The sequence below is a fragment of the Plectropomus leopardus genome, chromosome 15, assembly GCF_008729295.1.
Source record: "Plectropomus leopardus isolate mb chromosome 15, YSFRI_Pleo_2.0, whole genome shotgun sequence".
Classification (NCBI taxonomy): domain Eukaryota; kingdom Metazoa; phylum Chordata; class Actinopteri; order Perciformes; family Serranidae; genus Plectropomus; species Plectropomus leopardus.
The window spans coordinates 8,634,837-8,658,303 of NC_056477.1; the positions used below are offsets into that span (position 1 = coordinate 8,634,837).

The 23,467-nt window shown below is 39.4% G+C and overlaps 1 protein-coding gene across 1 annotated transcript; it reads right to left on the reverse strand.

Moving 5' to 3' along the window:
- Positions 1-961: 961 nt before the first annotated feature.
- Positions 962-21,859, reverse strand: atl2 (atlastin GTPase 2). Its single transcript, XM_042501800.1, has 14 exons — positions 21,775-21,859; positions 15,152-15,318; positions 14,694-14,906; positions 10,803-10,934; positions 10,554-10,658; positions 10,402-10,452; positions 10,251-10,307; positions 9,387-9,479; positions 8,977-9,115; positions 8,759-8,886; positions 7,496-7,552; positions 7,302-7,373; positions 6,633-7,064; positions 962-3,952 (listed from the first exon to the last, which is right to left on the reverse strand). The coding sequence occupies exons 1-14, from the start codon at positions 21,845-21,847 to the stop codon at positions 3,833-3,835; spliced, it is 1,839 nt and encodes a 612-aa protein (XP_042357734.1). The 5' UTR covers positions 21,848-21,859; the 3' UTR covers positions 962-3,832.
- Between the last annotated feature and the right edge of the window lie 1,608 nt (positions 21,860-23,467).

Genomic DNA, 23,467 nt, shown 5'->3' on the forward strand with positions numbered 1-23,467 from the left:
CACTTTATTCACTATGTAGCGACTCTACAAGCTACAATATGTTGTTTTCTGCCATTTTTATGACATGTCAAAATTTTTACATTTTTCGACATACTATACTATTGCCTTTGTGGCCATTTTTTGGACATGCAAAATTATGATGTTTTTTGCCGTTTTTGGCCTTTATTTCCACTTTATTCACTATGTGGCGACTCTACACATAGTGAATATGACATACTATGACATACTATGACATGTCAAATTTTGACATTTTTCGACATACTGTTCTATTGCCTTTGTGGCCATTTTTTGGACATGCAAAATTATGATGTTTTTGGCTGTTTTTGGCCTTTATTTCCACTTTATTCACTATGTGGCGACTCTACAAGCTATAATATGTTGTTTTGTGCCATTTTCATGACATGTCAAATTTTGACATTTTTCGACATACTATACTATTGCCTTTGTGGCCTTTATTTCCAATTTATTCACTATGTGGCGAAAGAAGTCTTTTCCAAGAAATAATCAACTGAATTCCCTACTTCTATAGAGGAGCAATGGAAAGCATGCTGACTGGAAACATCACTAAATGGCATGGTTCCTGCCAGGCCCAGGACAGGAAGGCTCTACAGCAAGTGATTAAAACTGCCCAGAACATCACTGGTTCCCATCTACAGAGCATCAGTTACCTCTATGAACTGAGGTGTCTACACAGAGCTCAAAGGATACCGACAGACAGCAGCCACAGTCTGTTCACCCTGCTGCCATCTGGAAAAAAATGCAGACGTATCCGCTGCTGAACCACCAGACGACGGAGTAGCTTCTTTCCTCAGACTCCTCAAGTCCTCCTTCAACGCCAAAAAGATGTAACAGGATTTAGCATCAGCTTCAATATAATTTCTTCCTAAACCACATTTAAGAGAAATGACAATAAATCTACCTTGTACCTTGTAAAAGAACAGAGAAACAGGAGCCGGAAGACTTAAATTGATGATTTATTCTTAAGGTAAACATTTTATTCAAAAATAAATTACCGGAGATATCTTTAAAAGGCAGACAGACATTGTCTCCAACCCACTCAACACAATCAAAACAATTTTCCTATCAGAATCCAAATATTCACACCACGTTTCTATTAACGACCGTCCTCATGAACAAGGAGATAAACTAGTGTAATCCCTACAGCAGCGACTTATCATTTAAACAAACCAGACTGTTGTTAGGATGATCAAGATAAACAAAACAGCCATTGTCAACTGATTCACTATAAAATGTATACAAAGTTTATTTAAATATTTAATCCAACATACATGCCCGATTCGTCATATGTGAACACAGAGAAAGAGAGACTGTACAGTATGAGACTGGCGCTTGAGGTGAGAGATCATGTGGATGGAATCAAAGCAAAAGAGCTCAGACAGATGCGGCGCAGCTGCTGAACAAAGAGAAATCAAAAGCGAGACATGTTTCAGTTCCTGGTGTGAGTTATTTTATCAGGCTTTTTCTGGGAGACCCAGCTCTGATGGAGATATGGTTGAGTGATTTTAGATTTATCCAATTATAGAGAAGGAGGGGCAAAAATGCAGTGGAAACAGTCTTGTCAGTGAAGGAGTTGTTCCACATTTTGGAAGATACGTTTATCCACTTTGATGCAGACGGAAGCTTAATATTGCTCTTGTATAACAGTTAAATATAAAGCTGGAGCAGCCAGTTAGCTTAGCATAAAGATTGGAAAAAGGCGGAAACTGCCAGCTTGGGAAGGGTTCAACGCTTGGTCAGAAATAGTAGTAGTAGTAGAAATAATTTTATTCAGCGGTTATTGAATTACAACAAAAGGAGGAGGGGGATTAAGGGGGGGCTTTTAGTGGCCATAAAGGTGAGATGCTGTGGGTGCTGTTTTGTTTTAACTTTTGCATTTGAAAAATGTTTAACCCGCCTTTTTCCCTAAATTGCGACACAGTGCTTGATACATATTAAATAGTACATAGACACATAGGTTTTCCCACGATTTCTTAACGGCACCCAGCTGAACTTTTGTTTGCAGGATAACCGAATGCTCACTTACGCTTCAGTTCATAAACCTTGTCTTTACCCATTACAATTTTCTCACAAGTGCCTGAGTGTTACTGCACATGTGAAACTCTCAACAGAGATGAGAAGGAAAGGCAGATGGCTCACTCCTTAGCAACCTCCACCATAACTTTTTGAAAAAGAATAAGTTTTGTCTCTCTTTTTTCTTTTGTCTTGTAAATTTTTTTTATTGTGTTAGTGGATTTACTGGCCCGATGTGGAAATTTACTTGCCCTGGACAACCAGAACGTGTCCAAAACAGGTAAAAAATCTGTCCACTAACACTAAAGCTTGCCAATTCACGTTTGTTTAATTCATATAAAAAGATGTGTATAAATTCAACAAACAAAATGTAGTAGAGCTTTTGAGGTGCTTGTATAGGCAAATTTTTAAAAATTTCGTAGATCCTATGACTGCCATCAGTCTTCTCATCTGAATCAAGAAAGCGAATAATCATATTTTCCAAAATGTGTAACTGCTCCTTTAGAGGTGTAATAGTAGCTGGAAAAAGACATGCATCTCTAATAAAATAAGATTCCCAAAAGCAAGAACTGAGGTCCTAAATATGTGAGGGAAAACGTGCAGGGAAAGTGCAGCTTTCATGAAAGGCAGTGAAAGAGAATATGCTTCGAAAGTGACAGTCGTCTCTGGCTACCTGACTACAGAGGCCTGGGCTCCAAAAGCCCTCAGCTTTAATGCTATGATACAGTAGCTCTTAATACCATGCAGAGGGCCAAACGCTGGAAGGTCCACTACGAAAACACTAAAGGCCAGATAAAACATGTCAGTCCTAAATTAAAAACACGTCAAAAGTCAGCTGAGAGGCTCGAGGCTCACTACAGTTCTCTTCAGGGTAACAATCACAAAATATTAAAGGGAGAGAGAGGTAACCTGAGCCCACAGTTTGAACATGTCACCCGGTTAATGAGACTTTCAAACTTAGTGTGAAAAACCGAATGAAAGGAGAGAGGCGGGTGAAGTAGTGGTATGTCAGCAGAAAAAAAATAAAAAAACAGTTTTGCTTAATTTCCTGCTCTCATCAGTTCAGTTCTCAGATTTGTAGGTGGAGACAGGCTGGAAATTTGACCGTTAAAAAGCCTCTCCAGCTCGTACATGATGGAGTTTTCAATTGACTTTAGTAGAATCAAAAACATCTGTCTCCTGAAATAACAATAAACATGAACACGACAATCACCTCGTTATTAGTCGATTAGTCACTTGTGCTTGTAGGAAATCAACAGGCTGAAGAGAAAGAAGCTCTGTCCTGTGAGGCAAAACGATTAAACGCACAGAAAAGTGTTTCAGTTTGCATCCATTGTTGATAACAGCTGCCCACATTGGTGTCAGTTTTCCCTGAATTGCAGCTCAATCCTGAAGCGCTACCAACAAGTGTGTGTGTATGTGTGTGTGTGTGTGTGTGTGTGAACCTACAGTATGCGTTACAGCACAAGATGCATCACAGCATGGCACACTGGAGAAGATGACAGTCCTTCAGGTCCTGTTTTGGCAAGAGGCCGCCGGCTTCTCTGCTCGGTCCTCTCATGAATGTGCAGTTTCTGCTCTGAGGCACTGGGGGGCGATGAAGAGCAGGGCAGACAGCGAGCCTACAGGTCCACAACAGCAAGTTAAGATGCGGGGCAGCGACGCGATGGCGGACGTTTGGGGGTGAGGGATTAAAGAGGGTCAGCTTTGGTGTTGAACTAGTTCCACAGTTCTAGGATTGAGCACGTTGAGCGAGTGGGCAGGAGGGACATGGCGGGGGAGATGAGGAGGAGGAAGAGCGTCAGTGAGTCTTTAACCTGGTGTGCTGCGAGCCCTGATCTGTCAAGCTGGCTTTTATTGAGTTAACCACCGTCTGTCTGACGTTGTCTTCCATATAATGTTCACTTAGTGGCTTCAAAACCTGCAGGAGAGGAGAGAAAAAGAGGATTTTGTGTGAGAACAAATCATTTAACTCATCTTAAAAAAGACATCTAAAAAAAGAAAAGAAAAAGAAACTGAAAGAAAGTAGGTTAGGGAGGAAGAAAATTTAAGGTAAAACAAAGAAACAAAAACATGATGTAGTCTTCACATGGTAACCACAGAAACACAGACTCACAACAAAACCTCTTAAACTGAAACAAAAATAAAGAAACACATAAATCATCCACCCAAGATTAGTAAAAACCGTTTGGACAGGCGTCATATCTTCAAATCCTGAGATGAGCCTGGCCTGCAGGTGTTCAGATACATTCAGTGAAGCTCAGAGGGCGTCCAGGGGTTTAAGTTTAAGAATCCAGCACCAACGGACTGAAAATTAACAATAAAGCCAGCAAACTGCAGAAGTTTTTTATTTAAAAAAGGAAGTTTAACAGTCTGTTATTCAGCCAGCAGCTAATTCATCTTCTTGTAGTTGTTGTTGAGAGGAGACAGAGCTCTGAGTCCCAGCAGCGCTCCTGACGGGAACGAAGGGAGGAGAGAGACGGGCCAAGCCAGGCGGTTCCTGACAGGCTCCAAAAGTTTGGAAAACACCTGAGAGGACAGCAGGGAGGAATGGGAGAGTTAAAATGAAGAACAAGACTGACAGAAAGACACTGGAGCAGAAAGAGAGAAAAAAAAAGATGAGAAAGATCAATCCAGATGTTCAGGCAAGAAATAAAGGAGATATAAAAAAGGTGGAAAAAAATTAGAGGGAGAGATGAAACAGAAAAGTGGGTTGATGTTGAGCCTTACAAACAAAACGAATAAAGGGGGACCGGTAGCAGCAGGCGGAGAAAGTAAAAGGAAAGGAAAGGAAATGAGGCAGGCAGAAGATCAGAGAATCGGGAAGTGACACGTCTCACCTTTCTCAATGTCTTCTGTGAGGCAGAGAGAGAGACACAGAAGCAGAGGAGGGAGGGAGAGGTCAGAGGAGACACGAGGGCTGCGATTGTGGTGAACCTCAAACATTCATGAAATTCCAAACAGATAAGAAACAGAAACTTCATATTTGTGCTCCCGGGTGCCGAGCGTGCAGGCCAACAACTGATGGAGGAATGAGATAAATAAAACTAGGTTCTGATGGAGCTTCAGTGTGCTGGGAGCGCTGAAAAGTAATCCAGAGTGTGTGAGATGGATGATGGGATGTGATTTCAATCATAGACATGAACAGAAGAACGTAAAAAATGATGGAAGGATTCTTGTTTCTCTGGCTTTTTAAGACTCCTTGAAATGAAAGGAAAACAGGCGCTTAGAGGTCCAGTCTGTAGGATTTAGGGGGGATATATTAGCAGAAATTGAAAAATTATTTTCCTAACTATGTTTTTTATTAGTTTATAATCGCTGAATTAAAAATCATGTTTTTGTCACCTTAGATTGAGCCAAATCAACAAACAAATCAAACACTGGCTATAGATGGGCTCGACTGCGGTTTTGCATCAGCCATCGTAGTTCTCCGATACGTTGGCACATGTGAGGAGTTGAAGTTGGCTGCAGTTTGTAACCTCACTGCTAGATGCCACTAAATCCTAAACACTGGACCTTTAAGGCAAACCAAGGCAAACAGTAGGAAAATGCAATTAAAATGTCAGTAACTTGAAAACTGAAATGTCAATATTTAAGAGATAAAAAGATCCCAGAACAACTTGTTTTTGTGACCACATTTTTTTTCCTTTCTAGGAATTACTTAAATTAACCAGAAAGAATTCTGTTTGTACAGACTGGAACTAATGTAATGATTTGTTGCTTTTCTCAGTTACATATAACAGTAAATGTTCCATTTGCTAATGTGATGCAATTTAAAGACCTTGTGTTGGGTTTTGGGAAATTGCAATGGGGAAAAAAAACATCTATTTACTGATGTTTTAAAGCCTTAAACTCTGAGCGATTAAAAGAAAAAAAATTAAAAATTGAGAGATTAATCGATAATAATAATAACATTATTTCTGTATCCCAAAGTATCATAAATGCATGTCTTTGGCATTTCTGTACAGCATTCTTTGTTACTTATTGGCCAATATATGTGCCAGTGCTGAACTATCTTTGATATGATTATATCTGCCTTACACATTTTGAATTTCCAGATCTACAAGTATTTTCTGCACCCGACAACCGCATCAATGATTAGAAGGAATCTAACATCGCAAAGTTAGCTAACAATACAGCTCAGCAGAGGACGACGCCATTAACGTTTACACTTTCCACTATTGCAAGGAGGAGCCTCATCAGTAGATGCACGCTTCCTTCTGTGCTGTGATATAGTTGGTGGGCGTAGACTGGTAGAAAGAAAATAGTTCCTACATAAAACTGCTCACAAGAAGGTCTGAGGATTGTCTGAATAATCAAGTCGTGATTTTTGGAAAGAGACATTACTGTTTACTTAAAGGAAAAAAAAAAGATTGCGCTTTGAGCAGCCGAGTACCATCTAGTTCCATCATATTCAAAGAAGGCAGAAATCTTTACAGCCAATACAAATCTTAAAACTAATAAGAAATTTCCTACTACAGAATCTGTTTTCGCCATGTTGATTAACCTGGACACACGCACGCACACGCACACGCACACGCACACACACACACACACACACACACACACACAGTCCTCAGCCTCTCACACTGGAGACCCACCTGTTCCCAGAGTGTCTCGGCCACCTGATCTATCAGCATTCCCAGCTCCCGAAACTCTCCAGAATACTTCACGTATGCCCACGTGCAGAGCGACAGCAGCGCCACACCCATGACAAGGTTAGCCAGCGCTGCCAAGGTGCTCAGACCGATGAAGCCCGTGACCCCGGACACCACGTAGGTGACAAACATGACTGCAAAAATCGTGGCAGGCGTGCGTGCTGCGTAGAAGATGTTTTTGCCGTCGTTGTGCTTGGAGAAGTGGTTGTAGGTTTCGTCCAGCTCGGACTCAAGCTGGCTCTGGTAGCGCTGGCAGAACTCCTCGCCGCCCATTTTCTTCACAGAGCGGAAGTAACGCACTGAGTGCTCGCGAAACTCTTCGTGACAGCGCTCCAGGTCGGCGGGGGCGATGTATGGTTTGTCTCCACCACAGACCTGAAAGTAAAGACATGTCAGTGAAGTGAAAGAGTTCATCAGTCCCCATTTTGCACGATGTTTTTTAGATATTATATGACTGGACCTGTTGAATTAGTGTGCTGCTTGTTTACTGTAAACCATATCAAAATGAGACCATGACTCCACCCTGCTCTCCCTCAGTGACACCCGGTCAGCAACCTTTGGCTTACTAAACTGATCGTGATTCATGATTGTGAGAGGAAAACATGTTTTTACCTGCTCCATGTTCTTGCCGTACAAGTCTTTGGCTCCTGCAACAGCAGTCAAGTTGTTTGCTTCTGCTGTCGCCTGAAAATCAAGAGAAGACCATGAGATTCAACAGAACTTTGGTGACCACATATAATGAGAATTATAACCTCAAAAGTGTTACCAATACTTAATATTCCCTCTGTTTAGAGACAGAAACTAACCTGCAGCATGGACTTAGGGTGAGGCAGTTCCTCCCCTTGGTAGATCTTTATGTAAGCCTGCAGGAATATAAAAGAACACAGATTATCAGACCAGTGTTTCCTGTATAACGTTCATACTCTGCCAGAAAACATAGCATAGCTAATATCCTGGCAAGTGCTTTTTCACTAATTATTTGGGGAGAAATATGCACATGGGTGGTGTGTTAAAAAAGATACACTAAACAAACGACTGCAAGTATGACTGAGCACAGATATGTTACTTCTACTTATTGTCTGCCACCACTGTAGCAAAATTAATAGAAAGTTTAAAGGTTTGCAAACCATAATAAGCCCTTCCTGAGTCCTGACCCAAACGCAGAACCTTTGTCTGAACCCTGTTTTACTTTGATAGGCTGTGTGTGTCTGTGTTGAAAAGAGGCAGAGTTCCCACACATTTCCATAGACAAAATTTCAAAACTTTCCTGTGACTTTTAGAGGAACCATAATAAAAATTTCCCCGCACATTCATTATGAATAACACAAAAATTGCTCCATCTGAGCACAATACAGCAACAGCACAGGTATGGATTCCTGGCCCTACAGTTTTAATGTCACTCTGTTTTTTCTCATATTGAAACATATCAGAACTTTATCAAACATAATTCTAGCTGGGTGCCATTCATGTAGGGTGAGATGTTACCTGGGAGAAAAATGAGGAAACGTACGTGATGGTAAACAAAACCTTGTCACACATTGACGGATATGATACGCTATCATGTGACATTATGTGGAAAGTTACACGTACAAGATTACTGTACAAATTTCATTACAGGCAACACAATTCCATGACTTTTCCAGGTTTTCCATGACAGTGGGAATTTTGTAAAAGATGTGGTTGGGGACTGTCACAATCTTCACACACTAATAAACACTGTGGCACTTAAGAGGGCACTTTTTGTGACACTTAACTTAAAAAAGGCATTGCCATGTTTATTTTTGCCAGGCTTGTCTGACTTAGCAACAGTAACTTTGGGGGGGTGAGACTTATAATCGCTTAATTGGATGATTTGGGTTGGATGGAGAGGATACCACTGTTTACTGGCTAAAAACTATTATAAAACTATTTTGTTTCATTTATGCCCCCTATAGCTTTTTTGTTACTTTTCAAATGACTAATCCTGTGTTAGCAGTTAAGGTGGCAGATTGTTATTTGAAGCTTTATGTTTCTCTGTGACCTATCACTGTAAAAATAACTGGACCATGCATAATAAAAGCCTGCAGGACCTTGAAGTACTCCAGGAGATCTCTGCAGGTGACTTTGTTGCCTCCAATCTCCTTCACAACCAGCCGCTCTGGTGCCAGGAGGAGAGGCACCAGCTTGGCCAGCTCCCTCTTAAAATCATAATCAATGTCTGAAACACACAAAACACACACCTTGATTGTTCTCTGCAGCATGCTTTAGATATCGTTCTTCATTATTAGTGTATTTTCTATTTTCTCACCTTTCAGCCTGCCGTCAAAGTACGGGTTGGTGGCCACCTTGAGGCCAGGATGTGGCAGCAGGAAGCAGCCGATGTTGGAGAAGCAGGAGTGGATGTGCTTCCTCACATTCTGCAGCTCCTCGTGTTGGTTCTGCTTCACCTGAGTCAGCAGACAACAATTCACTGTCACAGTGAAAGTTTTTTCTCTCGCCATGACTGATGCGAGGAATGTGTACACACATGACGTGCTAAGCATATTTGCACACAGCTGAACAGACTAGACATTAAGTATGTCTGTGTGGTGTGTCTGACAGGAGCAGGGAGCATGTGACCTGCTGTGTAAATATCTTCGACAATGTGCAGAAAAATAATTTCTGTATCCTCAAAAACAAATGTGCATTTTCAACTGGATTTAAAAAGATGATTCTCACCTGCAGTCTTTTGTCCAGGAAGTTGTTGCCTCCTTCCAGTCCGTATCTGTGTTCATAAGGATAACTCCAGTCCCGAATCAGGAACATCAGGGACTGAAACACACCGCCAACATCACAAAGACACAATGAAACACGTTACACATGCTTTTTGGAAAGACAAATTACAGCTGAGATAACAATGGTGACATGCCCAAATATGGCTGTCAATTTTTACCGAACAATTTTTTAAAACTTTTTTGCCTCTTATCGCCCATTCCTCTCTTCAGTTACAAGCTCCATTCTAATTTAAATTAATCTTAATAATCCCCTAATATTATTAATTAAAATATGCAGCTACTTGCTGTGCAGCCATGTGCAAAATTGAATAGATGAATTTTATGGACAAGGTGCACCTTAACTCTTTGAGACCTGGCTTGACATCACTTTTCTTGTGCTGCATTCAGACACCTTTCATTCAAACATTTGGACCCTGAGGCAATTGGTTTGAGTTCTTTCAAAAACATGGAGGAAAAGGCAATAAGCAACCTGGCAAGAAATGTAAAAAATATCATAAAAATATATTTTAAAAACCTAGGAAAGAGTGTCCAAAACTATATTCATATTTATCATTATCATATTTTCAAAATTATGTTACAGATAAATATTTCACAAGCGCTTTCTTTCAGTTCACTTCCTTTTATTCCCTCTTTTTGTTGCTATTTTCCTAGTATTTTTAAAATGTATTTCTTGGTAAATTTGAGTTTTTTATTTCTTTGCTTTTCTGCTCATTGCCTTCTTCCCGTGAATTTGAAAGAAGACAAGCCAATTTGCTCAGGTTTCAAGGGGTTAAATGGTAGATGGCATTCATCAATTAGGAGTCAGTACCTGGAAGGGTTTCAGGTAGATCTCTTCCATTGCCAGCCGGCCATATTCTGTGAAGAGCTACATTTGAAAAAACAAAATTCTGATCAGAAAAACAACAGTTACTGTAACTTTAGTGCTACTTTTTCCAAGGAGAAAAATAAATGACACCAACCTGCAGATGCTGCAGGTCGTCCTCCTGTATGTTCTGGGAGAGATTGTACACCTGAGAACAGAGAAACAAAACAGTGTGAGGCATAACTGTTGACATTTTAAGAAAAAAAAAGGGGACAACATATTTTGAACTGATCTGCTTTTAAGTCTCACCTGCACAGAGCTGGTCATTGTGCTGAGGGCGAACACAGTAGCGCAGTCCTTTATGGTGGACTGGCTGTCGAATGCTCCCTGAGTGTCAACAAGGAGCACAGCAACCTGTTGGGACAAGACGCGACACATGTAATAAGCTGAAATTTCAGGCCGAGCAGGGTATGAGTGGAAAAATCTGTGAATTGTGACAACATTTTCTCGAGAAGCTCACAAAAAACGTATCGTATTGTTTGTAAGGTAACAGGCTACCTTGCTGCCATCAGGCTTGTCGACCACAAAGACTTCGCTCCAGATCTGAATTCCTGTGGTCTCCCTCTCGCAGCCTCCTCTCCAGGTGAACCCTGTCAGGGGCTCATCATCACCTCCTATCCACGACTCACTCTGTTGTAGAGGGAGAGAGGGAGGAGACAAAGAAGAAATAAGATGAGAGGAGAAACGTTGGTTGGAACAGATAAGAGGTAAAGATTGAAGGGAAGAGTTGACAGATGTGGAGAGATAATGTTAAAAGAAAGAGGGAGGTCAGTGGACTGAAGTATTGCTACGATTACCAGCTGGGCTTAAAATTTCATTTTTTTAAGAGAACCGTTGGTGAAAAAAGTGTAGAGGTCAGTGGACTGAAGTTCACCAAAAATTTGCTATGATTACAACCGGGGGAAAAAAGTATTGTTTAGTGAAGTCATTAAAAGAACATAAAGAACCTTCAATAGAGATTGACTGTGACCACAATATTTCCAAACCCCAATGACCCAATTAGTGTGAAATTTGATTTGCACATTCACACCTCTAGTGGACAAAAAACATTGATTTTAGTGACCCTTCAATCATCAGGACAGATTTTGAAAATCTTTATATAACTAACCTATTATCTACAAGTGCAATATTGACTTAGAAACTAATGGCTAATAGGATAATGAAGAGACCTGTGTAAAACTTTCTGACTTGCTGATTTCAAGTGCTGCAGCGCCACACTTGACAGTTATTAAGGTTTCAGTTGAGTTTATTCAAGAAGGGACAATGCAAATTAATAAATACACAAGGTATAAAAATATCAAAATTAGGCAGGAGGCTATCTGTAGTCCCTCAGCCAATATGTTACACAAGGGTTCCTAAAATACAACTAAGCAAAAATTAAAAAAAAACAAACAACCTAAGAAGGCATAAAGTTTGAACATTGTCTTTAAACACATCAGCAGGAGAAAGAAAAAGAGAAAAACATAGCAATAACCAAGAACATGCAATTAAAAAAACATCTGAAAAACAGTTGAACCATCATCCTTAATTTTTTTTTATTTTCACACTATCTTTGTTGTTTTTGCAATGTAATGATGCAACAATGTAATAAATGAGCATAGATGCAGGATCAACCCACCACCACCTACCTGCTTCCCATTACTAACACACATCCAACCCATCTGAGAAATGAATTTAGACAGGGAGGCCAAGAACATACTATGCATCAGCATACCTACACCAGTTATGCTTTCTGGGCAGAGCTGGGAATACTGAGGCTTTATTCTGTGCAGCCTGCTAGGAAAGTAGTTTATTCTATGAATGAGATTGTATTGCATGATTTCATGTCTGGTGTTACAAGAGAAATACTGATTTCCAGTCCACGGTGCTTCTTATTCACTTCAAAATTACAGTCAAGGTCTTCTTCCCATTTGTGTTTAATTTCCATTCCTATGATTTGAGAAAATCCCAAGTACGTATAAGATGTAAACCCTTTAACTCCTGTTTAGTCACACACAAGGTCATGCTTGTATTTTTACAGTGTATAGTGTACAGGGTAACAAGTGTGAACAGATCACTCGTGCTCTGAAAAATGTGGCTCCCACAGTAGCAAGACTAGTGGCGCTGCAGCACAAAGCATCAATTTGAGACCAAACGCCCACATAGCAACGGATTTAATGTTATTCTTGTAAGAATCTTTGTTTTAAGGACCATTAAGAGCACCTCATTACAAAAAAAGTTGATCAAATTAAAGCAACACTTTGTGACCTTGTCTGTAGTTCTGGCTGACAAGTGTAGAGGGCCACTGACCACAAATGGGAAATGTATAAAGAAGCCTCACAAACAAATGCCTAATTTGCAAAGCAAAGTATGAATGAACACCGATTCCTGGCTTCTATTCTATTGCCGTTTGATAAGAGCAAGTCACTGCAATCCAATAATAATAATAATAATAATAACATAAACTAAAAGTTACTTTTTGCACCATCAACTCCTGGGTATAACTGAATATATAGAACTTAAGGTTAGTGTTTGGGGGGAAAAAATGTGAACATGTGCAGGTCTGGTCAGTCTTGCATGAATGCCTACGTTCATGCTGCCCAACAGCTGTGAGAAAAACATTCCTCCGTCTTTCCTCTTGTGTGTGTGTGTGTGTGTCTTTGTAAGGTGATCCTGTCTGCTTCTGAAGGACTAGTTGTTGATACTTGTGTCGGAATGAGTCACACAGTTGTTGGTTGGACATGCTTGAAAATGTCTGTGTGGATATGTAATGCTGTAATTTATATTTATAAATACTATTTCAAAAGTCAGTAACCATATTTAAGTACCCAAACTCTTATTATGAAAGCTAGTTATGGTAAAATTCATCTTCCCAGAAGGCAGAGACCAGTTAAATCACCCTGTCATATTCATGTACCACCTTGTCTGTCTTAGTCACATTGTTGAGTAAGTATCTCAGCATGAGAGCAAACAGGAAGGTCTCGTCTCTGCTCGTCACATTCGGTCACACATGCCAGTGCTGGTTGTTATCTCATCTGCTGCACATATTCCTCGAGCCCACCCGGTTTCACAACCTCAACTGAATGTGAATGTTACACAGTATTAAAGCCACCAGAGGATGGATGAGCCTTTTTATGTTGACTTAGGTCATGTAAACACACCATCAGAAGGGGCTTTTCACAATTAGGACAAGTGTGAAGAATTTGTTTTACTGATCTCACAGACACTTTGCACCAATTCTCTATTTCTCAGTAAATAAGGCCATTACTGGTCTCTTTTAAATTGATAGTTAAAATCCAAATATCTGTGCCTCAGTAAAAAACTCAACAGATTAGAAAACTAATTTTTGACATAAGTTAAAAAAATAAATAAATAACCAGCTACGGAACAAATGCAAGACCAACAGTGACATGATGAAGTAAAAGTTACAGTTACATTAACTTTTCTACTTAGAAATAGTTAGGGAGTAATTTCGTAAGGAGGAATTTAATAATTAATCAGAACAGTTGTGAATGAATCAGTGTTTTTAAAGATGTCTTCATCCGTTAATAGGCATCACAGTTACAGTATAATAGGTAACTATACACTGGAGGTGCAACTATTTTGATAGTTGATTGTTTCAAGTAATTTTAAAGAAAAAAAAAAAATCACTGATTTTATTTCAATATTCTCTTATATGAATTACATGTTAATATAGTATTTTAGTCTTTGTCAATTTGTAAGGTAAAAACATCTTACAACTGACTGGACAAAACAAGAAATCTGAAGATGATATTTCTCTAGGAAACTGTGTTGGACATTTTTCACTATTTTGCAACCATTTATAAAACAAACAATTAATAAAGCAAATAATCCACAGATGAATAACTGATGCAAAACAATTGTTAGATGTAGCCCTACCACATAAATAGTTGTGTCCTTGTCAAAGAAAAAAATATCAGTTTTATTTCTACAAAAATGACTGTCATCTGAATTTTCAATATTATGTGACTCTATTCTACAATGTATCTTCCATAAAACAACATCCAATAACCACATCACTGCACAAGTCAAGCAAAACCAAACAAAAGCATTAGTGCACTGTGAAAGGAGAAACACACAGTACCAGCCTGTGCAAAGTCACGTTCAAATTACAGAAAAATATCTTTTGGCATCAGTTTCTGCCACTATTTAGATTTTAGACCAGCCTCATTGTTCCATCAGAAAGTTGTATCAGCGCGCACATGGTGTTAATATTTTTTTCATCCTGATTTTAAAAAGTCTAATCAATATGCAGCGTCACAGAAAACTGACAAAACACTTGACATGTATCAAGCACTTAACTGAATACATTTCTCTTTTAATCTCCACTGAATAATGTACCCTCTGGTGTCCAGAAAAAGAACGAAAATCAAGCATTGGTTATCTCACCTGACTGTGCATGTAGCGCAGCATGAAGTCCAGCAGGAAGGACTTGCCCTTGCGGAAGGCTCCAGCCACAGACACGACCACCACATTCAGGTCTTTTACGTGATCCTGCAGCAGGATCTTCTCCAGCGCTGCGGCGTCCAGCTCAAAGCTGTGCTCATCCTCGTTTGCCAGAACGATCTGGATGGGCCTGGCCTTCTCTTCCTCTACTACAGCCTGAAGACATGAATTTGCAGTCAATCAGGAGCTTTGCCTGGCATTGGGATAGTATTTAAAGTGATGAGGAGGCAGGTTTCATGGAGAAGACAGGAAACTGAAAATTACAAGGCTGAGATCAGCAAACAAAGCGTCTGGGGGTGAGGTGAGGTGAACAGAAAGAGAAACATTGACTACCCAAAATCGTAATTGTATACATGTTTGTCGGTTGACAGGAAATGACAGGGAATACAGCAGCACATTACCTCTTCTTCCTGAGTCTCTTCATCTGGTGAGGGGGTGAGGTTGGCGTTTTTGCCCGAGCTTGAGGCTGTGGTCCTGGGGAGCAGCTCATCCTCCAGGTCTTCAGGCCTGGCTAAAGGAGGCCTCCGCTTATGTCGAAAAATGGGGACATCTTCCACACCACTCAAGCCTTTAGAAAACCAAAGAAAGTAGGTAGAAAAAAGTTAAATTACACTGGTTATATAACATCATGTTGCATGTTAGTGGTGAAAGACAATAGTCATGAAGGAAGGAGAACAATGTGGGGGCAGGGCTGTGCAGCAAAACCAGAAAACCACTTTACTGAAGTGATAGGTTTCAGTTTGTTTACGTGAGAGACCATTGCTCTGAGAAGTTAAAGAGAAAGCAAAATGCCCTTTATTATGTGATCAAACTGTAGATCTTTTCAGCATTCTGTGCTGGGCTAAATACTGTCATCCACTCTGGTCTACCCATCTAGGTCAAACTCAAAAATAGCCTTGTGCTGAACATTACAAAGGGCCAGCAAAAAGGACACGAGAGAAGGAAGTTAGGAGGGCAGCGCTTTCACATTCTTCTTGTCAGCCACTTTCAGATTCCTGACGTCTTTCCTCTAAATCTAAAGCACATGTTTCCTCTAAAACTGCAGGACTCCTCTTGTCACAGGACCTTAACTGCAGCATACGAAAGTGTGCTGAACCACTAACACACACACACAACATAATGCATGTAGACGAGTCACTCAATCTGATATCATTATTTAAAGGGCTGATTCATTTAATCTTGGATTAATCTGCAGTTTATTTTCTTGATTAATTGCTGTGTTTATAACTGTCACAGCTGGTGAAATAGTCAAAATATTTAAAAACCTTTGAAATAAAAATGATACAAAACAACTGGTTAGTGAAAGCGGTTGCAAATTAATTTTCTGTCAATCAGCAATTAATCAGCTGATCATTGCAACTCCAATATTTTGTGTGACTAAACTACATACGTGAAAATTCAAGAATGGTAAACTACCCTTGTAAAATAACATGCTGTTTTCTTCTTTTGTCTAAACTAGTTTTGTAGATTGAGAAGTTGTCACAACTCTATGAATCAACAATGACAAATAAGGCTGCTTGTGGTATAAAAAAAAAGCCATTTTGCCTTATATATCAACAAGATAAGTTTATAATGCTTTACTACTGTTCCCCACTTTCCAGGCAAAAGGCCTGGTCAGAAGGCCAAACATATTTGAAGAGTACAAAAGAGCTCCTATTATAGCTTCACAGACACGCCTTGGGGACTCCACCTGTATTCAGCAGTGAGAAAACTAAGGCACTGAGAAGATGCTAGCTGCACAAATGCTGCAACTGACATTTTTTTCAATGATCAATAAATATGGAGATTTATTATCTTGAGTTACTGACTAATTTCCAAAAGGGAGGTGACATCTTCAAATAGCTTGTTCTGCATGACAGTCCAACAGTCCAAAGCCCAGAGAGGTTAGATTTAGCATCACATAAGACAAAGAGAAGCATCACATCCGCACAATTTAGAAAATAATTAATCAACCATTCGTTTCAGCTCAAATGTTAATTATGATCTAAATAGGAAGCTTAATATGAAAGTCATGAGTTGGGCCCTTTTTTGTTGTTGCATTTTTTTCATGCAGCTTGAATCTACAGGTTTAGACATTCAAACCAAATGTCTCCAAGTCTTTGTGTTCAATTGAGAGTGAGAGCTTTAACAGTGGTGCCTTATGTGGATGACACAGGAAGAAAGTTCAGGCTGTACAAACAAGTTTATTGCAAACTTGTCTCCTGTGCATCGCCCCAGGTAATGAGGGCCTAGTAGTTACAGCGGCACTGAACACACAAATTCAATTTCACAGTACCTAGACAGACAGAGATTACACATTTTTCCTGAGTACATAATACATTTCAAATGAGCATTTCCTATGAAAATAAATGGTCCTCGATCAGAAAAAACAACACCGTGCTGCATGGTCTAACTGATGGGCTAAGCAAAGGATCCAGAGACATGGGCGAAAAAACATTAACAAATCGGATCATTAATAAAACTGACGCAACTATAGAACCTGTATGATTCAGGCGATGTTCATGATTACTACAATATTTTATTACTTTTCTTGTACACCATTTTGATGGTGAAGTGACTGTAGATTAGTTTGACAGCCTACAGTTAGCTTTTAACCCTCTGAAACCTGAGCAAATTGGTTTGATTTATTTCTAAAACATGGACAGAAGGCAAAAAGCACCTTAACAGGACGTGGCCCAAAAAAAAAATACCTAAAAAAAAAAAAAAAAGTTAAGGTTGAATGTGTATTGTAATTTATTTTGTTTATTTGTTTATTTATTTTGTTCATTTGTGAAGACTGTCCCAACATGCAAGTATCACAAATATTTGTCAGCCACAGAGCTTATTTTCTACAATAATCCAAAATCCAATGGAAAAATCCCTTTTGCATTGGCCTACAGAAACATGTCATCCCAAGAGTCACTCCTTTGCATTATATTCTTGCTCAAAAGGACAACTGTAAATGGGGCACTCAAAGCCCAACCTGGAGTTGCAGCAAATTCCCAAAGGGCAGCAGTAATGCTGCGCTAGTGTTTGAGGAGCTTCCGTGAGCATGAAGCAGTTACAGTAATCTGCTCTGCACACAAATTAGCCCTGCAGATTTCATCAGTCTGTGGCAGTGCAGGTTCCCATCCAGTCCAGAGCAGCACTCAGCAGGATGAAGTGGCACAGACTGCAGCCACAGAGGGGACCCACACAAAGACACTATTCTGCTGGGACTGCGAAGAGTCTGTGTTGCAGCAGAATGTGTGTGAGAGACACAACACAATGCAAGGCCAGTGAAAAACCATTAGCTTTGCTGATCTGTGCATTCACAGCTGCACTCGCACTTCATGATAAAGTGGCTGATGCACTGTCCTACTCCTGCAGAAAACGAGGGCAGAACTAAAATTAACCACATTACTTCTTATCTATGGAGGCACTGAGCAGATGTTAACTGGCCTACATGTTTCTCCACACAGCGAACACTCACACACAAAAGTTATCAAGGGATGAGATAAGTTTGTACAGTACATCACACACTTGAAGCATAAAGCGTTGCACATAAACACACAAGTGGGGGTCTATCTTTATACAGGGCAAGAATAGAGTTTGTCTACGCAAGCTAGCCTACATCTCCGTCCCAAAGCAGCTCTCCCTTCCCTGGACTCCTGCACTATATCTGAGGGAGACTTTGATAAGGCCATGGTCCACTTAACTTAACCAGCTGTCTAAATATGGGAGCTTTCATACTTTCATAGAGAGGCAATTTCCCTGGCTTTATAAAAAAAATTGTGTAAGAATTAGTGTGGGATGTTAGGAAAATGCTTAACTGAAAGTTAGTCAGTGACATATAATTTGGTCTGCAAGCAAGATTATGGCTGAATTTCACCAACAAGAATGAACTTTTTAACATTAAATTATGGTTTACGTTCAAATTTTATTGCACCAAACTTTAAAACTACCGTAAAATTAAGCAAAATTCAATTTAAATCTCTCCTTAAATATCTGTTTTGTTTTTACTCTTAACCTAGAATCCTAGAAACTGTGATCCAGGGTTCACTTTGAAACTAGAGCTGAGGAGGTTTAACTTTTACAGTGGCTGCCTTTTTGAGATGGATTGAGCATGATAATCAAGTTCCTCAAACAGAGTTGAAGGACAGACTCAGCCCACTTGACTTTCATGATGGTAATGAGTTTTTGTAAAGATACCAGCTCACTAAGTAAACTTAAGCTGAACAGAAAGACTGGGACAACTGTCATCACGGGTACCATTAAGCTAGCTTTTTTTTAGCCAGCAACAATATAATGTTTATTGTTGCAGAAAAGTAATGTTTTAACTGTATAACATCTGTATATAATTCTGTTTGAATAAATAAACTTGGATATGGTGTAACAGAGCTCTGCTTAGTTTTAAATCTGGATTCACTCATTTTAAACCTAGTTTTACAAAACTCTGATTAGCGCTTATCTTAGATTAAACCAATTCTTGTTGGTGAAACCCAGTAACTTAAATATCTGCTGATGTTGTTTGTTGCAACATTTCACATGTGAATCATAACTGAACATTTTGAGCATAACATTCACTCAAAAATCTCTCTACTATTGCGACAAGATAACTGCTAGTGCTTCATAGGCAGCATTACAACACCCTCTGCACCCAGGCTATGCATTTTAAATTATTTTGAAATAATCCCAAGTGACCAGGCAATATGTTCATTATGTGTCAAGACAACGAGAATGCAGAGACAGAGTTTATGAGAGAGGACGAGGGATCCACTGTAGCCTATTAAGATGCCAGTACACTGACTTCCCTGCACACCAGCGCCAACAGACAACCTGACACGGCCTCCCTGGACAAGAGTCAAGGAGGGCAAATGTTCAACTGCAGCAAGCAGAGCTATCGGGAGTCTGTGAGGACAAAGTGCAGATTAAGAGCAGCCGCAGTGAGTGAATGTTGCTACAGAGTCAGCTGGCCTGTGCGAAAGCAGACATAAGGGTTATCCTGATAAAAGAGTCCTCCTGATCATATCTCAGAGATGAGCCTTGGAGAGTGACAATTTACTGTTTGCTTACCAGTCTTTACAAGGTTTAGAGAAAGGTTACAAAAACAGAGAGTGTGCTGGAGTAAATTAGTTTCAGTTATTTATTATCTCGTATTGCTTTGGGACAGAGGACAAGGGTATTAGATTGTTTTTTTTTCATGTCAGATGGTAAAACATAATCCCTCTGTTACACTGTTTTTTCTCCAATCACTTAATTAAATGCTTGGTGTATAAAATTTAAGAGTTTCAAACGCCTTAATCAGGGTTCCCATGCATTTTCAATGCGGTTCATTATAGTCGCTCTGGTGCCTGCAGAGACACAGCAGTAGAAATAAGCACCAGTATATAAGAATATAAAATATAAAATAAAAATACAATAAGAGCAAACAATTGGCACAGTACGTAAATATTTAGATCTTTAAAAAAGTATGTAAATAAATATGCTCAGTATGGAAGTGTGTGAACATAAATGTTAAGAACAATCAGCTCTAATCTGTGCAAATTTGTAAATAAATTATAAAACTGTGCATATGTTACAATTCCATGACTTTTCCAGGCCTGGAAAATGTGATTTTGAAATTTCATAACTTTTCCAGGTTTTTGATGACAATGGGAACACTGCTTGTTTTATCTGAACAGTCCAAACCCAAAGCAATTTAAATTTAGATAAAACGTTTCGCCCTTTTTTCTTGATTAAACAACCAAACTAATTAATTGATCATCAAAGCTTGGGAATACAGACATTAATGCCCTAATATCCATAAAATATTTTTATTAAGATCTACGTTATGACTCTTGTATTTTATCTCTGTTCCTGTCTGTTGTTGTTTCTTGTTGCTATTGCTGAACAACATGTCTGCATGTTGTGCTTAATTATGTTGTTATGTTGTTGCTTCATTGTGTGCATAGCTGTTTGTGCTAAAATGCTACGTTGTTGTTGTTGTTTATTGCAGCTGTTGCTGTCTTTATGGTGTCCTGCTATTGTTGAATTTTGTCATTTTACAGGTTTTACAGGAAAAAATAAGCGAGTTGGCACATTTACATAGATATTGATTGTGTGTTGTCCCAATAAATAAAATAAATGAAATGACCTGACATATTCAATATTAACACAACACTGATTCCTCAACGTGCATACCTGTCAATGTCTAGGCAAGAAAAATCATCATGAGGTGTGCCATGTATTGATTTCAGCATCAGTCAATGGTGTGTTAATGGCTTTGGTTTACTTCTTTTCATTTCTTATGATTAATAACTGCTTGTAAAATGCTGTCACACTCAGGTATCACTTTGCATTCAGAAGACAAAATTAGCCTCGCAATTACGTGGATAAGCCTGCTGGCGAAGTGAGCACACTAATAGTAGGGCATTTAAAAATATCCGAGTCATTAGTGGGATGAGGAGATTAGCGTAACTGTTATGTGTGACTGAACCCCCGTTACAGAAAACAGCCGACGCGTAACAAGGACTGTTTTTAAAGTTCACAAAAGAGGCACATGAAGCAGATACAGGGAGACTGAGCAGCTTAAAGGCAGGTTTACACACAGGAAACAGCGGACAAACTGCTGGACTTCTGCGGGTCAGGTGAAAGTGACGCCCGGACAAATGAGCCGACAGGTGTCGCGGTTAAATTTTGTATCCGGGTCAGACTCGTTTTCATACAGCAGCTTGTCAGCTTAAATTACAGATTTGAAACGTGTTTCGACAGAGAGACAACACACTCCGTCAACATGTGTCTCCCTTTAGCTCATTTTCAAACAGTTTTGACTGTTTTAACACTAAGTTTGCGAGCTGCCGTTAGAGGAGACACAGTCTGGCGGGGGTACCACATTTTTCGGGACACCGCTGGTCTCCCAACTGACAACACAAGCTAACGGAAAAGCGAGTTTGCCACTCACTCACAAAGACAAAGACGACAGAAACTAAAACACTTTAAATTCAAATCTCCCCGCTCCCCAGTTTCGCACTCCTTAATCGGATCACACTCATACATCTACTGGACATGAGCAACAACTGTTTACCTTCGTCAGCGACTCGGCTTTTGCAGTTGGGCTCGAAGTGATTTCTGCTCCTCAGCCCGCTCACCTCCGCCATCTTGGACAACTGAAATCTAACGTGGCTGACGTCAAAGGAGCTTTTTTTTTCTTCTCGCGCAGTCTGCTGAAGTTCACAGACCGCCCCGAGACTGCTGCTGCAGCCGGGTCAAGTACACCACACTGCAAACTGTGCTGTCCTTTCACATAGGAAATACGCCTTTTCTTTTCAGTTTTTTCCAAAGTTTCCAGAGCAGATATTGTCTTAAGTATAATGCAATTGTATTAGCTTGTAATTAATACAATTGCAGGAAGTATTGCTGCCTCCCATTAAAAACAACAGCGCATTCAGGCTTTGCAAACACAAGTGATGCATTAGTTGCACACTGTTTTACAATGCTTTTAACATAGCTACCTACCTCATATTTATAAAGTAACCTGTTTGATTAATCAGTCATTATTCCAGCACTCTTTACATGATTATATTCTTGTTTACAATTCAAAGTGTTTGACACATATACTGTATGTATAGGCCTATAGATACATACATACATACATAGACAGCTAGATAGATAGATGGGAAATTATGTTTTTCACTCTGTTGACATACAGTATTATAGTATCAGTATCATATACATATAGGCCAGAAATACACACACATGCACAAGCAGGACCTATACAGGCATTAAATGGATAATATAATAAAATATAATATAATATTATATCTATCTGGTTCGGTTAGCTGAACTTAAGTAGTTTAAACCATGTGAATATGTGCCCGTTTGTTCTTTAATAGTGTTATTTCATATCTTAATAGACATATTTATAAGTAAAATTGAAATAAAAAAAGTGGGAATAAATCAAAGATTAATACTAAAAAAATCTCTGACAGTCATCTGATGTATTTTATGAGTTTTGGAGCTGTTAAATGATCATCTAATACAGGTAATAATGTACCACCCTCTCTTAGTGCTAGAAGATAACTGACAACGCGATACTCATTTACAGACTGGTTGGTACATTTAAAGCTGCAACATTACATTTAATATCACTGTCTTTTCCTGTTTTTGATAATGCATGACCAAAATCATATTATTTGTTTATTTTGTCCTCACAGTACCCCATATACTGATGTCATTGTCATCAGTTTTACCCCTCAAGAATACGAGATAGGAATCTATGAGGAAATTGGATTCATTTCCTTCATGTGCCCAGGCTTCCTAAGCTTATTCTGTTTTGTTTTGGTTCTGGTATAAGCCACATAAGCACGCATTTAAAATTTACGTAGGCATTCACATGGTTTGGGATGAGGGTGATTCCTAATGACTTTGACTTTCCAAACACCATCATGAGGTTGACATTCTTCCTCTGTGTACTTTGATGAAAGTTAATTTTGCTCCCACCGGTGGACTGCCCACAGTAAAGATAAGACTTATCTCCTGTGTTTAGCCAGCTATCTGTGACACAGTGCAGATATGTTGTTCTACACTTTCTTACTTTATGGTGTTTTAACTGCTCTCAGATATAATGAGTGCTAAACGAAAAGTCAGAGAGGCTCTTCACCTCAGTGGGTAAACTGGCTTCATGTGTTTACGCAGCTGTTCACGTCCAGCATTATGCTCTGACATTGTGGAAAGACTATCTGCGGACAGAGATGCATAAATAGGAGGGCAGCTTCTCT

What these genes read in the sequence shown, in the direction of transcription:
- atl2 (XM_042501800.1), bottom strand. Translation starts at nt 21,847, where the DNA reads ATGGCGGAGGTGAGCGGGCTGAGGAGCAGAAATCACTTCGAGCCCAAC. An exon ending in ACAAGCCTGATGGCAGCAAG is followed by an intron (nt 10,659 to 10,802) that starts GTAGCCTGTTAC and finishes TTGTCCCAACAG; the next exon opens with GTTGCTGTGCTCCTTGTTGA. An exon ending in CAATGACCAGCTCTGTGCAG is followed by an intron (nt 10,453 to 10,553) that starts GTGAGACTTAAA and finishes CTCTGTTCTCAG; the next exon opens with GTGTACAATCTCTCCCAGAA.